The 23,440-nt window shown below is 42.4% G+C and overlaps 2 protein-coding genes across 3 annotated transcripts in view; one reads left to right on the top strand and one right to left on the bottom strand.

Moving 5' to 3' along the window:
- Vopp1 (VOPP1 WW domain binding protein) overlaps positions 1-10,192 on the top strand; it is a 99,204-nt gene extending 89,012 nt beyond the window's left edge. For both annotated transcript variants that reach the window (XM_058584806.1, XM_046460401.1), the window contains exon 5: positions 7,659-10,192. In XM_058584806.1, the coding sequence (XP_058440789.1) occupies positions 7,659-7,849 (191 nt within the window). In that variant the 3' untranslated portion in view covers positions 7,850-10,192. The remainder of the gene's footprint in view (positions 1-7,658) is intronic.
- Positions 1-23,440, bottom strand: part of Lancl2 (LanC like glutathione S-transferase 2) — a 103,095-nt gene that overhangs the window by 10,247 nt on the left and 69,408 nt on the right. The window lies entirely within an intron of this gene.

The raw sequence follows: 23,440 nt of genomic DNA, 5'->3' as shown, positions 1-23,440 counted from the left end.
AAAGAATTATCTGCTTGAATGACTACATTCATATGGGGTTTTTAAAAACTTGTAAGAAAAAGTTCATGAATATATGGATTACTATAGAGCATGCAAATCTATGGAACTCTACTTAATGTTGTAAAGCTAGTATAACTTGGAAACCTCAAAATAAAATAATGTTGTACTGTATTTAGTAAGTACAGATCAAAATCAGGAAACAGCATTAAATAATATTTTAAAAGGATAAACCATCGTAACTACACATGATCTAAGAAAGAAAAGATATTTAATATTAGGCAGGCTAGGGCTGGGGTTGTGGCTCAGCAGTAGAGCGCTCACCTAGCATGTGTGAGGTGCTAGGTTCGATCCTCAGCAGCACATAAAGATAAATAAAATAAAGGTATTTTGTCCAACTACTTCTAAAAAAAATATTTTAAAAAAATATTAGGCAGGCTATTAACATTGTAAGCTATTAAAATAATTATTTTAATAGGTGCTGAAAACGGTCAATAAAATTCAATATATGTACCTTATCAAAACTTATAAATGTAGTAACAAGACTTTTTCTTTTTTATTTATTTTTAATTAATACAATTGTACCTCCCTATGAGATAGAGTAAGAAAATTCAATACATGTATATAATATGCAGTGATCAAATCAAGCTAATTAATACTTCCAACTTCTTAAACAATGATCATTATCTTATGTTTGAAGTCTCCCAACTCTTCTAGTTGTTTATTACATACATAAGTTGTTATAAACATAGTCATTAGAACTTACTCTTCCTGTATAACTGTATTTGATACCCATCATTCAGTCTCCTTTTTACCTCATCCCCTACCTTTTTTAGACTCCAGTGACTGCTTTTCTACTCACTACTTCTATGAAATCAACTTTTGGCTTCCACATATAAGTAAGAAAATGTGGTACTTGTCTTTTCATGACTGGCTTATTTCACTCAACATAATGTCTTCCAGTTTCATTCATGTTGTTGCAGATGGCAGGATTTCTGTTCTTTTTATGGGTGAATAGTATTGCATTGTGTATAATTTCCTTTATTCATGCAGCCACTGATGGATATCTGTACCTTTTGAATAGAAATGTTCAGTAAATATTTTTTTTGTAAATAATTTTTGAACAAACTACATATGTTGATCCATTGCCAACATTACATTTAAAGAAACCATAAGAATTCCCCTGAAAATTAGGATGCTTAATATCAGTAATATTTAACATTATTACAGAATTTCTGACCTAAGTATTAATATGAAAAAAATATTGAACCATTAGGAAAGAAAAATAAAGCTATCTATGTTTGGAAACAGTATTTCAATACAGGTAAGAAAATTCTTGAGATTTCAATGAAATGAAAAACATTATTAATAGTTGAGACAGTTTTGTAAACATTAATAGATATAACATAAAACCAGATCAAAATACAAGGCTTAGAGGAAAGAAAGGGACCAGTTAGAAAGGGGGAAATTTGTCAACTGATAATGAAAATATTCTCTGAGAGAATTAGTTTAGATGCTTTGGGCTACAAGTAACAGATACCCCAATTCAGCTAGTATGAGAAATAAGGAAGACTTATTTCTTGTGATCAAAAGTCAAAAAGAATAAGGCTCCTGATCTAACCCCATGGCTTAGCAGCATTTTCAGTGCCCCCAGTTCCCTCCATCTGTCCATGCTGACTGCCCCAGCTCTTCACTCACTAGTCTCCTCCCTGGCTGAAGGATGGCTGCCTTGGTTCTTACAGACACAGCAATGCCCAGTGGAAGAAGACTGCTTTGGGCAAGTTGTGAAATTTATTTGTGCTTCAGCTTTTGACTCTGTGAGATGGGACTAAGTAATAGGAATCTCATATTACTATATAGGTCTGAATGACATGATACCTGTGAGACACTTGTATTTGTCAAGAGACTGTCCTTAGCAAGTAGGACCTTCACTAAGTACTGGTTCTTGTCCTTCCTTCCTGCTCTGAGAGGCACTTTGTTAAAGGCAATCTGAATGCTCTCCCGCAAACCAATCAGTTCTTAGTTGGGTGAGTCTTTTATTTTCCCTCACCCATTTTCTTTCCTTCAGTTTTCAAACTATTCTTCTCTTTATCAAAAAATAAGATTTGAGGCCCTTCTCTTTGCCATTTATCTTACTTTCCAAGCAAACAATAGGGACCTGTTTTTGTCTAGTCTTTCTCCATGCTTCAGATCCCTGGGACTTTATTTTCGTGACAGTTGTATTTGTCTCTGGCATTAACCTCACTATACAATTTTGTCCTTTAGAATCAATACATGGGCTTAATTTGAAATTGTTCAAGTTTTTGTTCTTACCTTCCTTTTCTTGTGATATGGAGTTGACTAAAGGTGATTTTTAAGGTGCTGTTGGTTCCAGAGTTATGTGCCACAGAATCATTTCTGTTTGGGGGAATGTCTTTGAAATGCACTCTCTGAAACCTAGAGGCCTCACTGGCCCTATCTCCATGGGTTTTACACATGCAATGAAGGTTTCCTGCCTTTACTTCTAAATGAGTCTCTCTGCCTAAGCAAGAACTAGGTCCATCTTCTCTCCATTCAGTGGGACCTGAATGGTAAACTTGGCCAGTGTCTTGTCCAGAGTTCTACTTTTAGTCAAACGAGAAGAAATCGGGTCAATCCCTGGATCATGAACATCTTCTTGAAGAGCCACTGCCTGTGTCTGAGCTGATTATCTTCTTGCCTTATTGCCCACCTCTGGCTGAGGATCCCTCAGCTGCTTACCCCAGGGGGACAGCATCTGTTTCTGCTGCCCTCTATCTTCAATTACAGGTTTTCCAGCATTTCAGCATGTTCTATCCCCATGGCTGCTGAATTTTTTCAGTAAAGGGTTCATGTTCTTGACAAATACATAATTTACCCACCTCCTATCTGTTCTGTTTCTTTTGTATTCCAAGTGTTTCTCCATGTTCAAATATTTTAATCCCATCTTGCCACTCCTGCAAAATCCATGAGTCATGACTCCAGTATGAGTGAGTGGCTGTACTGCAGGGATACTATAGACACAGTCCAAGCAACATCTCTGGTACAAAGACCACAGTCTTCCCCACCCTTATCCATGATGGGGAGATGGGGTGACTCCTTGAACTCCTCTGGTCCTTGGGAGCAACAGGCTTGGTATAGATGGGAGCCAGTTCCTCCTGTCATAGCAGCAGGTGTGTCTCAAGAACTATCAAGTGTGCCCAGCACAATACAGCAGAGACAAAAGCCCAAATCCAAATCACTTTTCATCCCTTTTTCATTCATCCTCTATATTTATAGAACATCTGCCATATGCCAGGTGCTGTTCTGGCTCTGAGGGAACCAGGATATATCCTGTCCTATTCTCATGTGTTGAAAGCTCAGAAGATCATACTGGACTGTGGTGGTATGACATAAATAGGTTGTTCCAGATGTGCTGGGTACCTGCTCCAGCCAGGAAGCGGGTCATAGACAGTACGAGGTTACTTCTTGGAGTTGGTGATTCTGAGCTGGGACATAAAAGGTAAATGAGAAATAGCTTGATGGGAAGTTGGGGAGAAGGAATGTGCAGGGGGGGACTGGCATTCCAGGAGGGAGGAGCAGTTGGGTGTTGAGCCCTCATGAGGTGCTTTCTAGTGAGGCCTGGAGGGCAAACAGGCTACAGGCAATTTGAGGAGTGTTAGGTTATAAAGAAGGACCATGAAAAGTAAGACTCAACTCTGAAGTGGACAGGAACTTGACTGTGGAAAGTCTTTATCCCTCAAATAGCCCCATGAGTAACTGGGTAAATATGGTGTCACCACCAAGAATGGGGCTGTGCATAGGAAGATGAGCTGGCCAAGTGATGGGGGAAGAGAAGCATTCAAGTGTCTCCTGTGATGTGTTGAGTACCTGCCTCAATCTTCAGGTGCAGCCTGGGCAACAGGAGACAGATGCAGAAAGTCAGGAGGTGGACCCTGATTCAAACTGAGTACATGGGTAGATTGGAGAGTGAAAAATCACACACTAACTTAGAGCGGGGCTAGTTGTAAAGACAGGTGAAACCTAAGGGAATAGGAGCTCCATTGAGAATTGGTACAGCTTTGGGCTGGTACCTCTCCCTCGCTCATGTGCCCCATGCCCTCTCAGGCTGCCTCTTCCTTTTCCTGTTTTCATCCAGTCCTCTGCTGCCATCCAGATTCTTCACATCCCGGGAGCAGATTAACCCACCTTCTCTTCCCTGGTGTCTGGGCAGTCAACCGTGGTCAAAAGTAGCAGTCAGTTCCAGGAAGGAGAGTTGCCTGGCTATCCCTTTGGCAAGGCCAATGGTGGAAGAGTCCCACTTAGGAAGGCCATTGTCCATTAACTTCCTTAACATATTCTTATCAGTCCTTGCTGAACCTGGAGTTCCCTCCCAAATCATGCAAAACTCAAAATGAGGAAACAGACAATAGTACTGATGGAAAAAAAAAAAAAACTTGAGCATCTTCTGGGGACATTATGGGCCGTGGATAAGCGTGCTGGGGTCACACAGTCCACAGTCAGCCCTAATCTTTGAATGCGTCTGCAGACTTCTCTAGTTCTTCACCCTCTCTCCCTCTCTGGCCTGGGCTGCTTCACCCACTTCACCATCCTTTTATGAGAAATCCATGTGACAGTGGAAGAATCTGGTTTCATCCACTGCTGGATTCAAATACTGGTGTGTGACCTTGGACGTCACTAAATCTCACTCCCAACATCTCCCACAATCTGTATCCTGTCCCTGCAGTACTATGCAAAACAGGTTAAGATTATGGACACTTACTCTGTGAGGAACAGATGGGGCAGCATGCTCTGCCCTTGTCTCAAACCCCTTTCCCAATCCTTTCCCCTTTGTCTCCCAGGGAAACAGTCTCTGTAACTCCAACTTCTTCACACAATGCTCTATATATTTTCTATAACCAAACTATCTGCCACAGACTTTAAAAACTGAAGTGCTAATTCTTTTCTCTCAGAATATATGTCCTATAGGGAAGATGGTGGTGTCCCTTGGTTCCTGGGTATGTATCACCCCCGTGCAGAATGTCCCTTTCATGTGGAATCTCATTCCAGTTGGCTGTTGCTCCTGATCACTTTTTTTTTTTTTTTTTTTGGTAAACATTTGTGACCATTATGTACTCTTCCCTTCTTCTCTGAGGACTGCACAAATCTGTTTGTTCTTTGCCCTCTCGTGGTCAACAAATGAATAATCTGGCACCTACTTCCACTCCAGATAGAGGCTGTCTGCTCTGAGTACATCATTCTTCCTCCTGCACACTGTGGGCTCCCCTGGGCTCAACCTGTTCTTCTCCAGACCATACCCTATGCAGATTCTCTACCCATTTGAAATGTATTCAGCATCTTCCAGTACAGCAGGGTCTGGGCTCAGCAATGGGGTCCAAGAGCTTTGTGCAGATGGATTCCAGTGCTGCACTCATGAGCTTATATTCTTCCCAAAAATGCATTTTCTCTCTCTCCTATATATCTGTCCTATACCCTGTAAACATACTCATACATTTCCCATCCTAACAATGCATTGTCCTTGTTTAACCGTCACCTATCTTATCTACTCATAACCCCTTATCCCTGAATTGCTTTTGTTCTACTGTGCTTAGTCGGGGAGGGGGCAGGTCTGTGTCTGTGCTCTATTGAGTAAAGCACACAAGAATCCCCAAATACCCATCTATTGCCAATTTTAAATTCTTCTTTGACCTTTCTTTGATCTTGAAGCATGCTGGTCATTTCTGCCTTAAAAATTCCCCTTTCCATCTGCTTCCCTGACATAATGCCTGGTTTCCTACTTTTTACCATTTCTTCTTGGTTGCTTTTACATCCTTCTCATGAACCTTAAATATTTTATGTTCTTTTCCTGTCTTGAATGTTAATCTTTCCCACAACTTTCACCTCAGTTGTCATCTTTTATCCCTCCCTATACACTTCTGTAGTGCTTTTAATCCATACCTGTGTCTTTGCACATTTTTACCAAAAGCTCCAGTGCTGCCTTGACCTTGACAGAACCAGTGTGGAATTTTTCATCTGTCCTGCCCTTCTCGTGTATTGGTGAACTGCCTCTTTGAGACCAGAAATCAAGGTCCTTTCTTTTTAGATCATGTCTCCATCCTGGCATTCCACATTGAGGTAGCCCCAGGTTAAGTCCTTGGTTAGCCCTTCCCATTATCTTTCTTGCCCTCTCTATTTCTTCTGAAAAATATTCAAAGTCCAGAGTATTACAATGGCCTATTTTTTCAAATCACTAACTTTTTAATGATACAAAAATATAGATATAAATAAATTATACAGATATAAATAAAATATACAGATATAAATAAATTATAATCTCTGCCCTTGAGAAACTCATGGTCATGGCTAGTAACACATCCAAAGGCAGCTGATGAGATATACCAGTGGGAGCATGTGCCATTCGTGGGGTCATACCAGTGCAGGATGAGACCGTCCTTGATAAAGGTGGCTCTGGTTGCCTGCCATTCTTGATGACACCCTAGATATATGTTTGGCCTGTGTTTTTGTTCCACATTCTCTATTTCAGCACATTTGTAGATGTCTGAGATCTACAGAATGCCAGCTTGGGAGGTTTGGGACATCTCACATACTTTGATGGGCATCTTTGTAGAAATCATCTCTTTTATTCAGTTAAATGATCAGAGGGATATTTGCCCTTTAAAAAAAACCCTACACAATATTTACACAGGGACAGCTTCTCTGATACTTGGAAATCTCCCTGCCTTAAATAAAGCCTCATTCAAAGAGACCAGACTGCACCCACAAAATTTCTAGTTTGATTTCTTAATTCTGTAATTATATCTATATTGTTATCCACATGATCAAAGTAATCAGAACTAAAACCAGGCTCTTGAACACCAGCTCTCTAAGTTAGGACCAGTTTGGGGCAGGGTGACCAGCCTGTTTGCTGCTGTTACCTTCTCCAGACAGCGATATACCGTACCCAGGCTGGGGTGTCAGCCAGCATTTTAGATCCTCAGGCTTGGAGAAGAAAATCTGTGGCAGCATCCAGGGGATGTCCTGCCATCGGCATGTGCCCTGTAGGTTTTCTCCTGACTATGAACTTGGGCTCTGCTAGATAACAGGTAGATAGTCCTTGCTCCCATAAAATGCGAACGCAGGCAGGGAAAAATGGAAATCTTACATTAGAAATAGTCACTAGCAAACTGTGTATTCACAGGGTTGATGGGGCTGCCTGTGTTAATCCTGTGCTAGGAGTTGGGAAACCGATGTTCCAGTTCTTCTTGCAATGAGGGAACATGTCCTATACCTTACTGTGACCCGTTTACCTCCTAAGGTGTACAATAGCCCTCTCAATCCCTGATCTTTTAGCACATGCTTCACTAGCTCTTCGAAGATCAGCATTTGGTTTCGGATTAGAGAAACCTGAGCCTCCACCAATATCGCCTCCTTCTGTCATGCTTCCTTATAACTTACCCATGCTGTCACAGTTTATGTGTCACTTGTCAATGTCCCCCTCCAGTGGAGTTGAGGCCCATGAGGATGGGGCCCCATGTGTTGCTCTTGTTTATTACCATATACCAGATGCCCCCTCTCTCTGAGCATATAGAGTACTAGATGTACGTCAGTTGAGTAAATGATATTGAGCTATACCCCTAGCCAAGGATTTTCTCTTTTGTGCTTACATATGATTGTCTGTCTTTCAGGAGCCCAGCAGCCGGGGCCGCCATATTACACTGACCCTGGAGGACTAGGAGTGAATCCTGTCGGGAATACCATGGCAATGGCTTTCCAGGTCCAACCCAATTCACCCCAGGGAGGCACAGCCTACCCACCCCCTCCTTCCTACTGCAACACGCCCCCACCCCCGTATGAACAGGTGGTGAAGGACAAGTAGCAAGAGAATGCTCCTGGGAGGTGGAGAGGTGGGACGGGGCTCTTCACCAGGCCCTTCCCATCCCCATGGATGTTCCCATCCCCATTGAAGTTCACTTCCAGGGACGGTCCAAGGGCAAACTCCTCTTTGATATCTTCAAAGCAAGCACAGCTCCCTTTCAAGTTTTCCGTGGAGGACAATATTTGAATTCACACTGTGTCTCCTCTGTTGCTTCTGTTTCTAATGTAATCTGTGCTCTCTAGCAGTGTGGCAACAGCCCCAAGGGTTAACACTCTTGGGTGGTGTGGCCAGATCTTCAGGAGAGACTAAAAGGAAGAGGAAGGCAGAGCCAGCCTGTGAGAGGGACCGATGGAGGAGCCAGCCCAGGCGAGTCCTGCAGGCAGCAGGCAGCACAGCCCCTGAAGCCAGATGAGGTTGGGCAGGGTGGCTGCCAGCCATCAAAGCCCATTTTTCCTCTTCCAGAAGCTGTTGGAGAAATGTGCAAGGGGGAAAAAGACTCTTGACACTTTTTTTTCTCTCTCATATCCTGAAGATAGGCTTCCTTCTGCCTAAACAAGGAACAGCCGAGTGCTGCCGCTTCCACCTCCAGATGGATCTGAATCAGGCTCATGTTGGATGTCTGCGGTTATCTGAAGATCAATAAAGTTATTTAAATTTATGGGAAATTGATCCCTGCTCCAAACTGGGACATTTCATTTTGTAAGCTCTTGTTCTGACTTGGGGAGAAAAATATATCCCCGTTTTTAGTGCATTCTTGGAAGTACATATGTAGTGTCCTGTCCTTTGAGATCAGATAGGCAGTGTGTCCTCCTTGGATGCCAGTGCCCAGAGGGCTCTTGCATCCTTCCCCAAGGCAGCTGTGGGTGGATTTGATGGGCACTTTCAAAGCAGAAGGACACATCTGGCTGAGAAATCACATCAACCTTCAGAGGGAGAAAAAACAGCCAACATGCCCAGCAAGGCACAGCCAGACTTGTTGAACCAGAGCGGGCGGCAGCTGTGTCTGATCTGAGAGGTAGTGTGCTGGGCTCTGAAGATAGGGAGCTTACTGAGAAAGATGGGAAAAGTACTGATTTCATTTACTGACCATGTGATCAAAAATAGAATAAAGAAGATGTTAAAAATGCAAATCCCCAGAGGAGAATCCTATCTTACCCCAGGGTCTTATAGTAGTTGCAGGTTTTGTTGACAGATAGCAGGGAGTTCTGTTCCTCTGCGTAGTTAGCAGTGTTGACATGTATTTAAACCCAGATTGAGACCTGCCCGTGTCGTGTGTACTAAGAGCAAAGCTGCGTAGCAAAGATACCTAGATTACTCTGTGTGTAGTATCATGGGGAATGGGGCTGGTGGGGGGTGTTGCTTATTTTTTAATTGACCTAGTTAAAGCCTCTTAAGAAATTGCTACTCATTGAACTTTGTGCATCAAGATGTCTCTCAGGAGCAGATGTGGGATGGTTTTCATTCCCCCAGATCAAGAAGCACAGTTTCTTTGCTCTGCTGGGGTATTTATGTGAGATGAAGGGTGAGGAAAAGCAGTGGGGCTCAAGTAACTGTGCGGACTTACTCTAAGGACAGAGAATGTGGGGACCTCCAGGGAATTCCACGGGAAGTGCCTGGGACCAAAACCAACACCCTGGGGACCAATCTATGGACACAGATGATGCTGCCTGTGTCTTTGACCCTTGCCACCCTGTGTGACCTCTGACCTCCTGTCCTTGACTGCAATACCTCCCCATGCTCAAGTCCTCGATTTCAATGAAGCAACAAAGCACAATGTCTGCTGTTTACAACTGAGACAACTACATGGGTCCAAACAATTCCTCTTCCTCCAGGTCATTTGTTTTACATTTTCAATTTCTCCCATTACTTTTTTTTTTTTTTTTTTTTTTTTAAATAAAGAAGCACTCAGCACTGTCCCTGGAATTGGATCAGAGTGCAGCTGAGTGAGGCACCCAGTGCCCACAACTAAATTTTGTTTATCTTTTTCAACAACTGGGAGGGCTCAACAATTTTATATTCCCATGTTCATGTAAGATTTGTTTCCCATTGAACCTGGGTTAGACTCCTGTGCATTGAGCACTGACACTGTCCATGGAAGTTCCACTTCTGCTGACATTTCCTGGCCACTCTCATTTCCTTTGTGCTGCTGGTGGTTGGTGACCACTTCTTAGACTGATTCCAGCTCCTGGTGCGTTGAAGTCCTGTAGAGTGGGTGGTTAGGAGTAAACTTTAGGCAGACCTGTGCATGCTTTTCCTTTGCAACACTTGGCTCACGTCCTTTTTTGTTCTCTTTTGATAGGGTCCTATTTCCTATGTATGCACAATAAAAAATAAATTTGGGCATGTACTGTGGTTCTTTTGCTGGGGAGTAGGAAAGAGTGTAGAAACGAAGTTTCTAATGGGAAAGGATGTGTGGCGAGTCATGAGTTCAGCCATGTGCGGTGGGGGTGAGGGTGGATGATGCGCCTATTCAAGGAAGAACCGGAAATTAGGTATTATTATCAATGAATATATTCTCCTTAGGTAAGTCTGCCTTCACTTTAAAATTCCACTCTACATGGTTAAAAATTGTACTTCTCTCATAGATACTACCTAAGGATATAACTTCTATAGTTAAGCTGCAGTGGCACCATATAACAGTTTTAAAGGTCTCCTTAGTTTTTCCTTATATTATTATACTGGTGTATTTATCTTTAAAGGGTGATGTAAAATGACCCATTTCATGATAAATCTAACTTGGGGTATAGGGGCTGCCCCAAAGTAATGTGTGGATATAAAATGACCTTAAGACTAAACAGGTGCTGGACTCAGTGACACATGCCTATAATCCCAACCACTTGGGAGGCTGAAGAAGGAAGACTGCAAGTTCAAGTCCAGCCTCAGCAACTTACCAAGGCCCAAGTAACTTAACTTTTAAAATTAAAAAAAAAAAAAAGAAAGAAAAGGGCTGGGGATATGACTGAGGGATTAAACACCCCTGGATTCAATCCTTAGTATTCACCCCCACCCCCATCCCAAAAAATACACAAACATAACTAGGCACAGCAGCATTCAACTCAGTAAGCTGAGGCAGGGGGGACTGATTGAGCCCAGGAGTTCAAGCAGCAACATATTGAGACCTCATTCTCAAAAAACGAAAAAGAATGTCTATGAGGATTAACTGAAATGTCAGTTTCTAAACATGTTAGCCCCAGAGCATGTGGGCTTAGTCTGGAATCCTGACAGTGGCACCATGGGTTCCTCAAAATGTATTTTCCCATTTCTAGACATTTTGCCATGAAAATTTTAAAACATACAGAAAAACTGGAAAAAAAATATAGTGAACAATCCTAAGCTTACTACCTAGATTCTACAGCTACATTTATGATTAAAAATTATTTTTAACAACTATTGTGCTTTCTCTGATATTTTTATATGCTGTATTTTAAAACATGATAATTATTTTGACCTTAGAATAAGGAAATAGTCCCAATTTGAGCTTAAAAATTAGTCCTCGATGGCTGAGTTTCACCTCTCCCTTTTCATTAGTCCTGGAGACAATACCAGTCTACTTTTCCCAAACCCTGCCTTTGTTACTCAACTGTCACTATGACAAAATACCTGAGATAATCAACTTTAACGGAGCAAAGATTTATTTTGCCTCACAGTTTCCAAGGATTCAGTTTATAGTCACTTGGCCTTGTTGCTTTGGGCCTGTGGTAGCACAGTACATTATGGCAGAAGCATGTGACAGAGGAGGTCTGTTCACTTCAAGGTAGCTGGGAATCAAAAAAAGAAGGAGGAGCCCAAGTCTTAAAATTCCCTTAAGGGCATACAGCCAGTGACCTAAGTTCCTTCAACTAGGCCCTACCTCCTAAAAGTTCCACCATGTCCCAATAATGTCACGGGCTGGGGACCAATCCTTCAACATGCCTTCCTTTAGGGGACAATGCAGATCCAATAGCACTGCCTGAGTTCCCAGCCACCCATATTAACAGGAAAGTATTATATTCCTCTCAGGCCCAATGTCCCATGGGACCCTGAGGTCTCACTCAGCCCTTAGAGTACAGGTATGTCTCCAAGTTGGTATGGGCGGCTTTTCTATGGATGGATGGATGTGTGTCTCCTCCAAACTTCCCATGCCAGACTCCACTCCAGTGCTGTCCTGGGTGATTTGTGCTGGGCCCAGCCTTCTACCCATAGTTCAGATCTGGCCACTAATCCAGACATACTTTCCCCTGAAGCTCCTCTGAGGTGTTATCTGCAGCAGAACCCAGGTGTCTTCATCATCTGAGAGATTTCTTAAACATTTCACCTCAGCTGGGAAGTGGTCCAGCCTCAGGTCTTCTTCAGAAACTCCTTGACACCTCTACAGATGTGCCCAGCTCATAATTCCACACCAGCACTGCACCCCTGGGCTGTCTGGAAGAAAGCAATAGGCTCCCTATTTACAAGATTTTCTGTTAACTCTTCAGCACTTAGCTATAAATTTTGGGGAAAAGAATTTACCAGTTTAATTTGTTACGTGCATGGGAGTACTACTGTTTTACTTGACAGGAGTATATTACAAGGACAGATTTGGCAAATAAAAAATCTCATTCAAAACTCTTGTCATGGGGACAGGAAATAAAATGGAAGAGGTCTAGCCACTTGGCAGGCATTGCAGCCAGGTGGCAGGGGGTGGGGGCATCTCATCAGGTCAACTTACTTCAGTAAAATGGGAGCAGGGGTCATTTGCAAATCAAAGGTCATGAGACTTGAGATGGTAGAGTGCTCACTTTTTTCTGTCCTTCTCAAATTTCACTAAACTTCAAGAAATCTGTGACAGCTGTCAAAGCAAGACAGTGCAAGAACAAAAATGTTGAGTAATTTCTGAAATAAAAGAAGGCTGTGAGATTGATGGATGGAGAAAACAAATCAGAGAAGATGGAGACAGCCTGTGCACAAAAGGCAGCTGGGGAGGGAAGAGCTGCTCCTCAGAGGAGCTCCATGGCACAGTAAGCTCAGAAGGAGATCAGGAGGGGCTGGGGGCAGATGGGGGTGTGAACCAACAACCATCCTGGAGAAAAGCCATGCCAGAGTCTCCACCCTAGATCTGGACTGTTCCCAGAAGATGTGTGTTAAAGGCTTGGTTCCAGATTGGCACTATCAGAGGTGGTGGAACCTGCTAAAGGTGAGGCCTAGTGAAAGCACTTCCAATCTTTGGGAGTTTAATATCGAAAGGAGAGAGTGGGACCCTTGCCCATTCGCTTCCTTTTTCTTTCACTTCCTATCATGAGGCAAATGGCTTTGCTCTACCACACACTTCTGCCATGATGTGCCTTCTTCCCATAGGCCAAAAGCAACAGGGCCAACCAGTGTTAGACTGAAAACTGTAACACTATAAGCCAAAATAACGGTTTTCTCTTTATAAGTTATTATTTCAGGTATTTGTTACAATAACGAAAACTCAATGTGCATCTTGTGTGAAGTAGGACCTTGAGGACCTGGAGAAGAAAATGACCCAGTCGATCACCAATAATGCCAGTCCTACTTCAATATTTTCTCTGGCATCAGAGGAAAGAAATTCAGTTCTGCTGGCACCTCCTCCTCCTCTGCCTCTGTCTACATGGTGACGGCATCTTCTTCCACAGAAAGTCGTCTGCTATTTAGAATACCTTGTAGTAAATCAGAAATCTTCCTTCCCTCTGTCACTTAGTAGGAGGGAGAGAGGTCCTTCGGTAGTCTCCTGATTTGCACTATGCTAGCCTTTCTACCTAATTAACCAAGCATTTCTTACTAAGATGATCCTTAGTAGTTTGAATTTTTGCCTCAGTCCATTTAGGCTGCTATTTAAAAACAAAAAAGCACCCAGCATAGACTGGATGGCTTGTAAATAACAAATATTTACTTCTCAGAGTCCTAGAGGCTGGAAATTCCAAGATCAAGGTGTTAGTGTCTAGCAAAGGCCTGCTTCCTGGTTCAGTTCCTGTCCTCTCGCTGTAACCTCACTTGGCAGAGGGGTGGGGGATCTCTGGAACTGCTTATCCCATTCACCATTCATAAAGGCTCCTGCCTCATAGCCTCATCATGCCCCCAGTCCTTTGCCACGAGCAACAAAACTGCCACTTGGGATTAGGTTTCAGCACAGGAAGACACACATCCATAGAAGTTCTCAACTTATAATATTCTTTGCCAAAGATGAGAACATGAAAGATATATGAGAGCAATCTGTATTATTCATGCTTATGTCATGGGAAGGCCAAGGGCACTGAAAATGGACAGCTTTGCTCAGTCCTGAGTCTACTAATTTTTAGCTGTCTTCAGGCAGTTGATTTAATCTCAAATTTCAGATTCCTCCTGTATAAAATCAAGATGATATTACCTATTGCCTATACCAGACTTACACATAGCGGATAATCAACAAACATTAAAAATCCTCTGTGCCCTTATTTCACACTAGTCCAAGCAGAAGAAATAAGAACAGTGGGAGAGGAATAAACTCCAGCTCAATGTTTTGCTTATCTGTGAGGAGTCTCCCTCTCTGGTGTAACCAGAAGACTGGGGGGGGGGGGACTTCTTCAACATCTTCTCCAGTTGTTCTTTGTCTTTGGGACCATGATTATGCAGGGAAGGAAGCCAAGGAGTTTCACATACACCACCTCCAATGACCTAACTTGTGGGTACCTTACTGTGTTCCTTTTCTGACTAAGTTGGTGTGCGTTGCCCAGTGCAGGGTGTTCAGCCAATCAGAGCAAGGAGAAAACTTGGGCAACCATCTTTCCCCCACCATTTATCTGAAATGAGATCTGTGAGCATCCCAGAACAGGCCATAGATGGTAAACAATATTTCGTACATTTATGTTTCTTTTGGTATTTCTTTTGTCCCCATCATCCTCATCCTCAAACGATGATATAATTTGAATATTCCGTGAGCCTCCAAAGGCCCATGATTCACAAACCTGTGTCACTACAGAGGGTGGTAGAACCTTTAGGAAGTGGGACCTAGGGAGGAAGACAGGTCACTGAGGGCATGCCCTTAAGACCCAGCCCCTTCTTTCCCTCCCTCCCTCCCTTCCTCCCCCCACCCCTCTCGCCCTGATGCTCATCTGCCATGAGATGAGCAGCTTTGCTCCACAATGTGCTTCCACAATGATGTTCTCCCTGGAGACAGGCTCAAAAGCTGACCATAGACTGAAACTATGAGCCAAAATAAGTCTTTCCTCCTTGAAAATTGATTATCTCAGGTACTTTCTTCCCAGCAATGGAAAGCTGGCTTACAGATGGACTGTGCTGCATGTGGAAGGGGGATCCTGCTGCACACCTGTGACAGTGTTGAAGGTTGCAACATCGTCATCCCACATGTGGCCTGGTGGATGTAGGAATGATTATCAAGACAAGAGTCTCCCCCAGCCCCTGCCACCCAAGAGGAAGGTGACAGGAATATGAGTTGGATCCTGTAGCATCTTCCTACTAGGAGGCCTTCCTCTGACAACAGCCCTGGCGATCTGGTTTTTGCTTTTATGAAAGGGGCTTATATTCTTGTGTAGGTTCCAAGAGTATAAAGAAGGAGCAGCAAAAAGACTTGATTTGTTTTCAGCAATAATTGGAATGCTGGAGAAGGCTGCCTTTGTCTTCTTCTCTAGACGTCAGAAATTAGAGACAGTCCTGATGTCATGAAGCTTGAGTGATGTGCCCCAAACTCACGTACATACATAGGAACAAAAAATTGATAACAAGCCAATACATGTGAAAATTGCCTGGGCGCAGCCCTTATAATTATCCCCCAGTTTTTGTGGTAGAAAGGTGCTACAATTTGGATGTGTTTTGTCTGCTAAGCATTCATGTGTTGAAAGCTGTTCCTCATTAGGGAAATGTGACAAGTGGTGGAAACTTTAAGAGGTGGGACCTGCTGGGTGTGATGGCACATGCCTGTAATTCCAACTGCTAGGGAAAAATCACAAGTTCAAAGCCAGACTCAGCAATTTAGCAAGGCCTTAAGCAACTTAGCAAGACCCTGTCTCAAAATAAAAAAGGGCTGGGAATGTGGCTCAGTGGTTAAGTGCCCCTGGGTTCAGATCCTGGTACAAAAAAAAAAAAAAGTGGGACATATAATAACATGAGTAGGTCACTAGGGGTGCTACCCTTAGAAGAGATTAATATAGTTTTAATAGGACTCTGGATAGTACCTCTCCCTCTAGGACATGTTTCTACCGTGATTCTATCCACCATGAAGTCTTCACAAAAGGGCAAACAAATGGAGCTAACAGGTCTTGACCTTTTAGCCTCCAAAACTGTGAGCTAAATAAACCATTTTTCTTTATACATTATGCAGCCTCAGGTATTTTGTTATAGCAACAGAAAACACACTAATGCAAAAAGAACTCTTCAACTTGTCTTAAACTTTAAGAGAAATGCTTTTAGATATATGTTCTAGACCAGTCACTGTCCTTTAAAGATATGAAAATATGTTGTTTTAAATTTTCATTAGCTACTTTAGAAATAAAAAAGTGAAGTTTATTTTAATAATGTATTCATCCTTTATGTCAAAATATTATTTCTGCATGTAACAATATAAAATACATTAACAAAAAATGTTATTCTTGTCCCCATACTATGTTCATTTTATTTTGTTTTGTTTGTTCCCTTTGTTTGTAGTATCAGGAATTGAACACAGGGCCTCACACATGCTAGGCAATTGTTCTACCATTGAGATACATCCCCAGCCCTTTTTGAGACAGGGTCTCACTAAATTACCCAGGTTGACCTTGAACTTGCATCAGCCTCCTAAGTAGTGAGTATTACAGGCATGCATATACTCATTAACACACATTTTCACCTGGAGGAGCACATTTCAAGTGCTCGATAACTAATCAGGGCTAATGATTTTATTTTATTTTTTCTAACTGCATACTGCAGGTCTGGAAAGCATAAGAAAATGTGCAGTTCCTATGTTCTGGCTGGTTACTTGTAACAAGATCAAGGGAGATTAAAATAAAGTTATTTATAGACAGGTTGATTGAGGAGAAAATTCAAACTCCTGTGATAATACCATTTACAATTTTCTAGTGAACCAACACAATTCTCTCAAACTCTGATCCTGCAGACTGTTGTAATACTTTTAAGGTCAGAAATTGAATCTTAGGCTTGATTAACAAAAGGTGAGTGACATCCTGATACTGTAGCTGAGAGTGAGGATTGCTATGTCCCATTGTAGCTCAGCATTTTATTCCAGCCTTCAAAGGTGCTATGTGGTGGAAATGGAATCCAGTTGCTCCTGAGGAATACCTTGGGGAAGAGATCCCAGGACTCAAGAGAGCTCACAGGATTTGGTGCACAATGTCTCAGAGATAATGCTAGAGCCAGCCCTCAAGTCTCCTCCCCCAAATGTCTCCCAGCCACAAATCTGTCACTGTTGGTTTTCACCAAGTTCTCCAAATCTCAGGTATTCCTGGAAAGAGTAATAGAAGAGCAAATAGAAGAGAGTAGGCAAAGATGCGGTGATTCCTCTTTTTTAATTTTTTTTCATCGTCATCACTGTCAGGAAGAACTTCCTCAACCCTCTCAGGGTTCACAGAGAGATTCAAGAAATAGAAAGGTTGCATAAATTGTGTCATCTCATCAGCATCCCCAAAGACCTTCTGACCACACAAGTGTTTCAGAGAAATATTTCCCCTCAAATGTGATAGGGTTGCACTCAAAGATTTCTAAGGCCCGACCACCTACAGCATCCAACACCAGTCCTACAACCCAGATATAGAAGTGTATAGTGAGTGGAGGTCTCACAGGAGTTTGACAGCATTCACTGAGAGCAGAGTCGCCTCAGGAGGCAGGCAGGTGGTCTCTCTGGCTCTCTGATAGCTCCCACAAACCAGGCCAGGCCCAGGGCACCCTGTGTAAAACTTTTGCCTAAAAAAGTATTTCTGCTCTCCAGGGCCCTTCTCTGCGTTGGCCTGGGGAGATAAAGGGCAAGGCCCTCCTGCTAGTTTGGGAGGCAAGTGGTTCACAGGCGCTGGGAGACCAGCAGGTATGCCTTGTCTATACTTCAGGCACTGAAATGCCCCTGTGCCCTGAAGACAGCTCACTTCTGGTGGAAGTCCTGGGGAGGGCAGGTCACCTCATAGCAGCTTTGGCCCTCTGTACCTCCTCTCAGGCGCCGCCCATTATATTAGTCCCAGAACCTGGGGAAAGAAGTAGATGCTCAGCTCACCTCCTCTCCCTGCCCTGCTCCCAGCTTTCCCTACCATCTTCCTGTCTCCTCGTTGCCTGGGCACGGAGGGCTTTGCACTCAAGTTGAGAAGCCAGAACCTGGACACAGAAAAGCCTTGAGATGCCAGCTGATATTTAGACTGACGTCTCCGCTGCTTGTTGAGCCCAGAGCTCGCCCTGGGTACTGGAGAGGCGGGGCCCAGGGAGACCAAGGCGCCAAGGCTGCGCGGGGGCAAGGCTCAGTCCCTTGGCGCCTGACTTGGCGTCGTCACCCAACGCAGGGGCGGGGAACCTCCTGGTTACCTCATTGCCTCATCCAGAAAGTCGATTCGGGAGGCACGCAGGGGTGCGGTGAGGAGTTCAGGGAAGGCGCGAGACTGGATCTGTTCTGGGGCGCGCAGTCGCCGCGATGGGAACGCCCAGCTCAGCAACGGAGACCCGGCCGCCGCTGGACCGATGGCGAGCCAGGCCGTGAGGCATAGTGGTCTGGCAGGAGGCTGACCCCCCACTCAGCCGAGCCGAGCTCAGGCAGTGCGCGGATGGGCCCTTCGAGTCCTTCCTACCCCCCTCCCCCCACGCCGCGCTCTCAGGCGGTCTGGGCCTCCCGCACCTGCAGCGGCTGCGAGCATTACACCCGCGTGCGGAGGGCGGGGCGTGGGCGGGGCGTCAAGAGCAGGTGAACCCGGTGTTTTTAGAGCGGGGCACCTACCACTGTGCAGTTTTTACTCGAAACCAAAACTATGGGATTTTTGTTTCTAGTTTAATTATGAAAATAATAATGTTCAGTGCGAGGAAAAAGGCGGGGTGGTGGTGGTGGTGGGGAGACTGCAGAAAAGCACCTGAATCCCTAGTTAGAATGACAATTGGGTCTATTTCCATTGCTTAATCCTTGTCTTGCTCCGAAAACAGACACCCTGGATCAAAATAGGACTTTTTTTTTTTTCTTTTTTAAGCCTGGATTTCTAAGGCTTTTCAATATTGTCCTATGTCTTCTCTGATAATGATTAGCTAATATTCCTCTATATAATCGTTCTACAGTCTATTTTATTTAACCCCTTTTCTGATAGAATTTTTAGGTAGTTCCATTTTGGTTTTCATTTTGAAATAATCAAATATTTTATTCATTCACAATAATGAATGCAGCAAGAGTAAGACGTTGTGGCAGATACTGACTAGCCACTCAGGAGTGCCACTTTCTCTATTTTGTGGGTCCACATTTCCCAGCCCCAGCAGCCAGATCGCATTGGTGTCTTGTTTTGTTTCTTTGAATAAAGACACTGGTGAACCAAGCACTTCCAGGTCTGGCCCTGCAATACTGCCAGGTCCTAAAAGTTGTCCCTTCCCTTTCTGGATCCTGGAATAGGAGGTCCAGTGGAGGACTTGAAGGTTGTGGGAGGTGATGGGATTCCTAGATGACTGTGGAACAGAGATCTCTTGCCAACCCCCAGGGTTATGGCTCCAGCAAATAATCAATCTTCATTGTGATGTCTGGGTTTGTTCTCATGGCTGTGCAAGATGCAGAACAAGTATGATACTAACATGAACAGAACTTAAGAAACAGAACTGAGATCCCCATGGATCTCTTCTGCCTTCTACTTCCCACCATTATTTCACATTTTGTGTTTATAAATCCCTTGATTTTCTTCATCACATGTGTCTTGTTTTGTTTGTTTCATTTTGAACTTTGTGAGATTATTATATTTTATCCAATTGTTTTTTTTAGTTCAAGTCGTTGCTAATTTTTTTCATTATGAATAATGCTGTGCTGAGTATGTTTGTCTATTTTTATATACATCTATATTTATTTCTTCAGAATAAAATATTAGATCTCATTGCTGGATCAAAGCATATGTGCATGTTTTAGGGCCTTGAACACATCATTTTCAAAAAGAATATACTAATTTATTTTTCCAGCCTTTTCCAACACTGTATTATTGTCAATTACAAATAAAAAATCATAATAATTATGATTTTGAATGAATTAAAATGAATAATAATGATCTTGAATTAATTATAACGACTGTTACAATTACAATGAGGTATAACTATAATGATTTAGTCCATGTGTAATTGCTAATTTGAAGGGAGAAAAAGAAACCCCATCTTTCTTTCTTTTCTTAATGAATCTCTCACCACTTGTGGAAATTACTTTTCTTGAAAAGGTCTGCTGTTGGCAAAACCAAGACTGACAAGATTAAGCTCTCCAAAAAAGGGAGAGTTAGAAAACACAGGCTATAACATTAATTATATATTTATGAAACGTATGTGATATAGCACTGAACGTACATAGCATACATCTTAGCCTTGCATATATATGTTGTGTGTGTAGAAACAGAAATTCTCTAAATCCACATCACAAACATACCATCAGGCAATTCCTCTCAAATTGCCTTTTGTTCTTTAATGAGGTGGCTAAATCTCTGTCCAGGGTTGGCTTCTTCTGTTCTTTGAGGACATGCAGACCCCACTGATTCTGCAAGTAATTGAACCAGCCCCAGACTCAAGTAACACCAAAGTCCTCATCACAGATTTTCAGTGAATAAACCTTACTCATGAGCTTTGCAGTGAAAGCAGTTCTGCCACTTACCATATTCTACCACTCTGACCATCAGTTCCCTCGTTGGAATCATGAGTACAGAAGAACTCTACTGTTGCTTGGCTTATCCAACCCCATTCCTAAACCTATTTCTTGCCTGTCTCTTCGACAGGATCTGGAAAAGCTACACATCATATTAATTTTCCCATTCTCCCTTGTACTAGGGGTTCAGGGAGATTATGTGACGTAGTTTCAGCTAATGAAATACGCAGAACTCCTCTCTAGGACTTCTGAGAAAGATTTCCTTTTCTCAAAAATGGAACTGAAGTTGTTGGCATTGCCACATGCCTGTTCACCTTGTTATGATCATTGATGTAGTATTTGGGGCTGCAGCAGCTGTCCTGTGACCAAGAGGGAAAGGCCAACATAATCTAGGAACACCAGCTTTCATACTGTTGAACCTCTGAATGAGCCAATTCTAGGTTTCTTGTTACCTAAATAAATAAATAAATTCCTATTGATTAAATGTTCTGTTACTAACTTTAGCTCATAGGATGGCTTTGAGAATTATGTGATATGGTTTTCCTAAAGGCTAATCAAAATGCCTAGCAGCGTTAAAGATTCAACAAAACATATTTTATGAACATTATTTGTATTAGCTATAGCAGTACACTGATCTCAATTTCTGCAAGTATTTCAACTCTGACGTATAAAGTGGTTCACAGGTAAGAAGATGATTGTTGAGGATCATTCTCTGCTGCCAAATAGCTATCAGTGACCTTGGGCAAATCATGAACTTTTATTGGTCTTGGTTTCCTCAGCTGCTTATAAAATAATATCAAAATTCCCACTCAGCCCTGAAATTCTTTGATTCTATTTTCTTTCACAAGAAATTGTTTCTGTCTTATGATATAGGACCAGACTACAGAATCAGAGAAGGACATCTTGAGTGGAGAAGAGAATAATATTTCTAATTTACATGCGTGAAGTTTAAAATAGTCCCCCAAGAGCACCCTGTACCTTCCAGCCAGCTTTTTTGTGTGATGTAATTGGCTATGCCAAATATCTACTAAAAGTAACAACACATGTTTAACCTGGATACCAGCTTAACTTGACGGCCTTGAGAGAAGTGTTATCCAGTAGTATTTTCTATGATGATGGAAATGTTTTAGGCCTGAATTTTCAATATAGTAGCCACTACATGTGACTGTCCAGCACTTGAAATGAGACTAGTGAGAATGAGGAACATTATTTTAAATGTAAGTCAATCTTTATAAATTAAGTTTAAAAACCCATTTGCGGCCAGTGATCACCACATTCAGCATAATTCTAGAATCCAGACCTAACTTCTAGTTAAAGGAAGTGAGAAGCAGCAGAAAAAGTTATGACACCAATGGGAAGGAATCAGATAAAGCCAGGTGGGGAATGGTTCTATAAGACAACAGCCCTGGGGTCCCGAGAAAGACAATGCCATTTAAGACAACAAAGAAACAGCACGAGGGGGTTGTCCCAAAGTAGAAGAGATGAAAGAAAAATCTAAAACATTTACTCTAATCTAATTGATAAAACAATGCAGACTTAAGAGATATTCTTGGGTCAATTGGTGAACATAGAATATGATTTGGCTGCAACATAATATTGTGTTTTGAAATATGTATTATTTGTTTTTTTAGGTTTGATATTGGCATTGTGATTATATGACAATTATATTTTTTGAAAATGTATATGAAGTGTTTAGAAATAAAGAGTCATAATGCCTACAGCTTCCTTTCAAATGATGCAGCAGGTGTGTGTATGTGGGGTGTGTGTGTGTGTGAGAGAGAGAGAGAGAGAGAGAGAGAGTTGGAAGAGGGAGAAGAGGGAGATGAGGAAAGTTTATGAGAGTACACTGGAAAGATATAAAGTAGCAAAATGTGTTTATTTACTTTTGTCCTATTCAATTCTGTCTTGTCTGATACTTATGATACTTCTTTTGAGAAAGAAAGCAAAAAATACACCTATAAACCAAATGCCATAAAGGAGATTCCCCGGCAGAATGTTAAAAATACTGTCTGTATTTTTGTTCTTTATAGTAAAATGTGTAAGAAGATGGAAAAGCTAAAGAGAAAACTATTAAACACAAGAGAATCAAGTCTTGTTAATTTAAAAATTCTCAGAGTCAGATAGCCAACAAGTAAAATTTAAAAATGTCTTCCAGGCAAAAAGAAAACCTAGGGTACTGTCAGCAGAGTATGGTATTAAGTAAAAGGTGTAGCTATAAAATCTTTGTTAACTAGTTTTGCTAAGAGAAAACTCAGCCAGGTGTGGTAGTGCAGACCTGTAATCCCATCTACCTCGGATACCTGAAGCAGAAAGATCTCAAGTTTGGGGCCAGTCTTGGCAATTTAGAGAGGCCTTGTTTCAAAATAAAAAATAAAAAGGGATGGGGAATGTAGCTCAGAGGTAAAGCACCCTTGTGTTCAATCCCCTGTACTACAAAATTAAAAATAAGAAAATGAGAGAGGAGGGGCTGTGGTTGTGGCTCAGCGGTAGAGCACTTGCCTAGCATGTGCAAGGCCTTTGGTTCGATCCTCAGCACCACATAAAAATAAAATAAAAATATTGTGTCCAAGAAAAAAAAAAGAAAATGAGAGAGGACACTCTGGGGTCATATCTCCAAGGCAACTGTTCAGATTTAAAAAAAAGAAAAGAAAAAAAAGAAGCTTCAAAGGAGTTGAGAGGAATGTGCTGAACAGCCTAGCAGAGGCTGATGCTGTAATGGGACAGGCATTGGGGTAGGGGCAGTGGAAGGGGTGAGCATCTTCTGTAGGTGGAAGGATGTGAATCAGGTATCCTGCCTCCAAGATGCCTTCAATGGTCCCTGCCACCTGATATTTGTGTGCTTGTGT

Source organism: Marmota monax, unplaced genomic scaffold (genome assembly GCF_021218885.2).
Source record: "Marmota monax isolate L192 unplaced genomic scaffold, Marmota_monax_Labrador192_F-V1.1 WCK01_AAM20220418_F8-fsc00219, whole genome shotgun sequence".
Classification (NCBI taxonomy): Eukaryota; Metazoa; Chordata; class Mammalia; order Rodentia; family Sciuridae; genus Marmota; species Marmota monax.
Note: the sequence above shows the minus strand (reverse complement) of the source record. Positions and strands in the feature narration are given on the sequence as shown.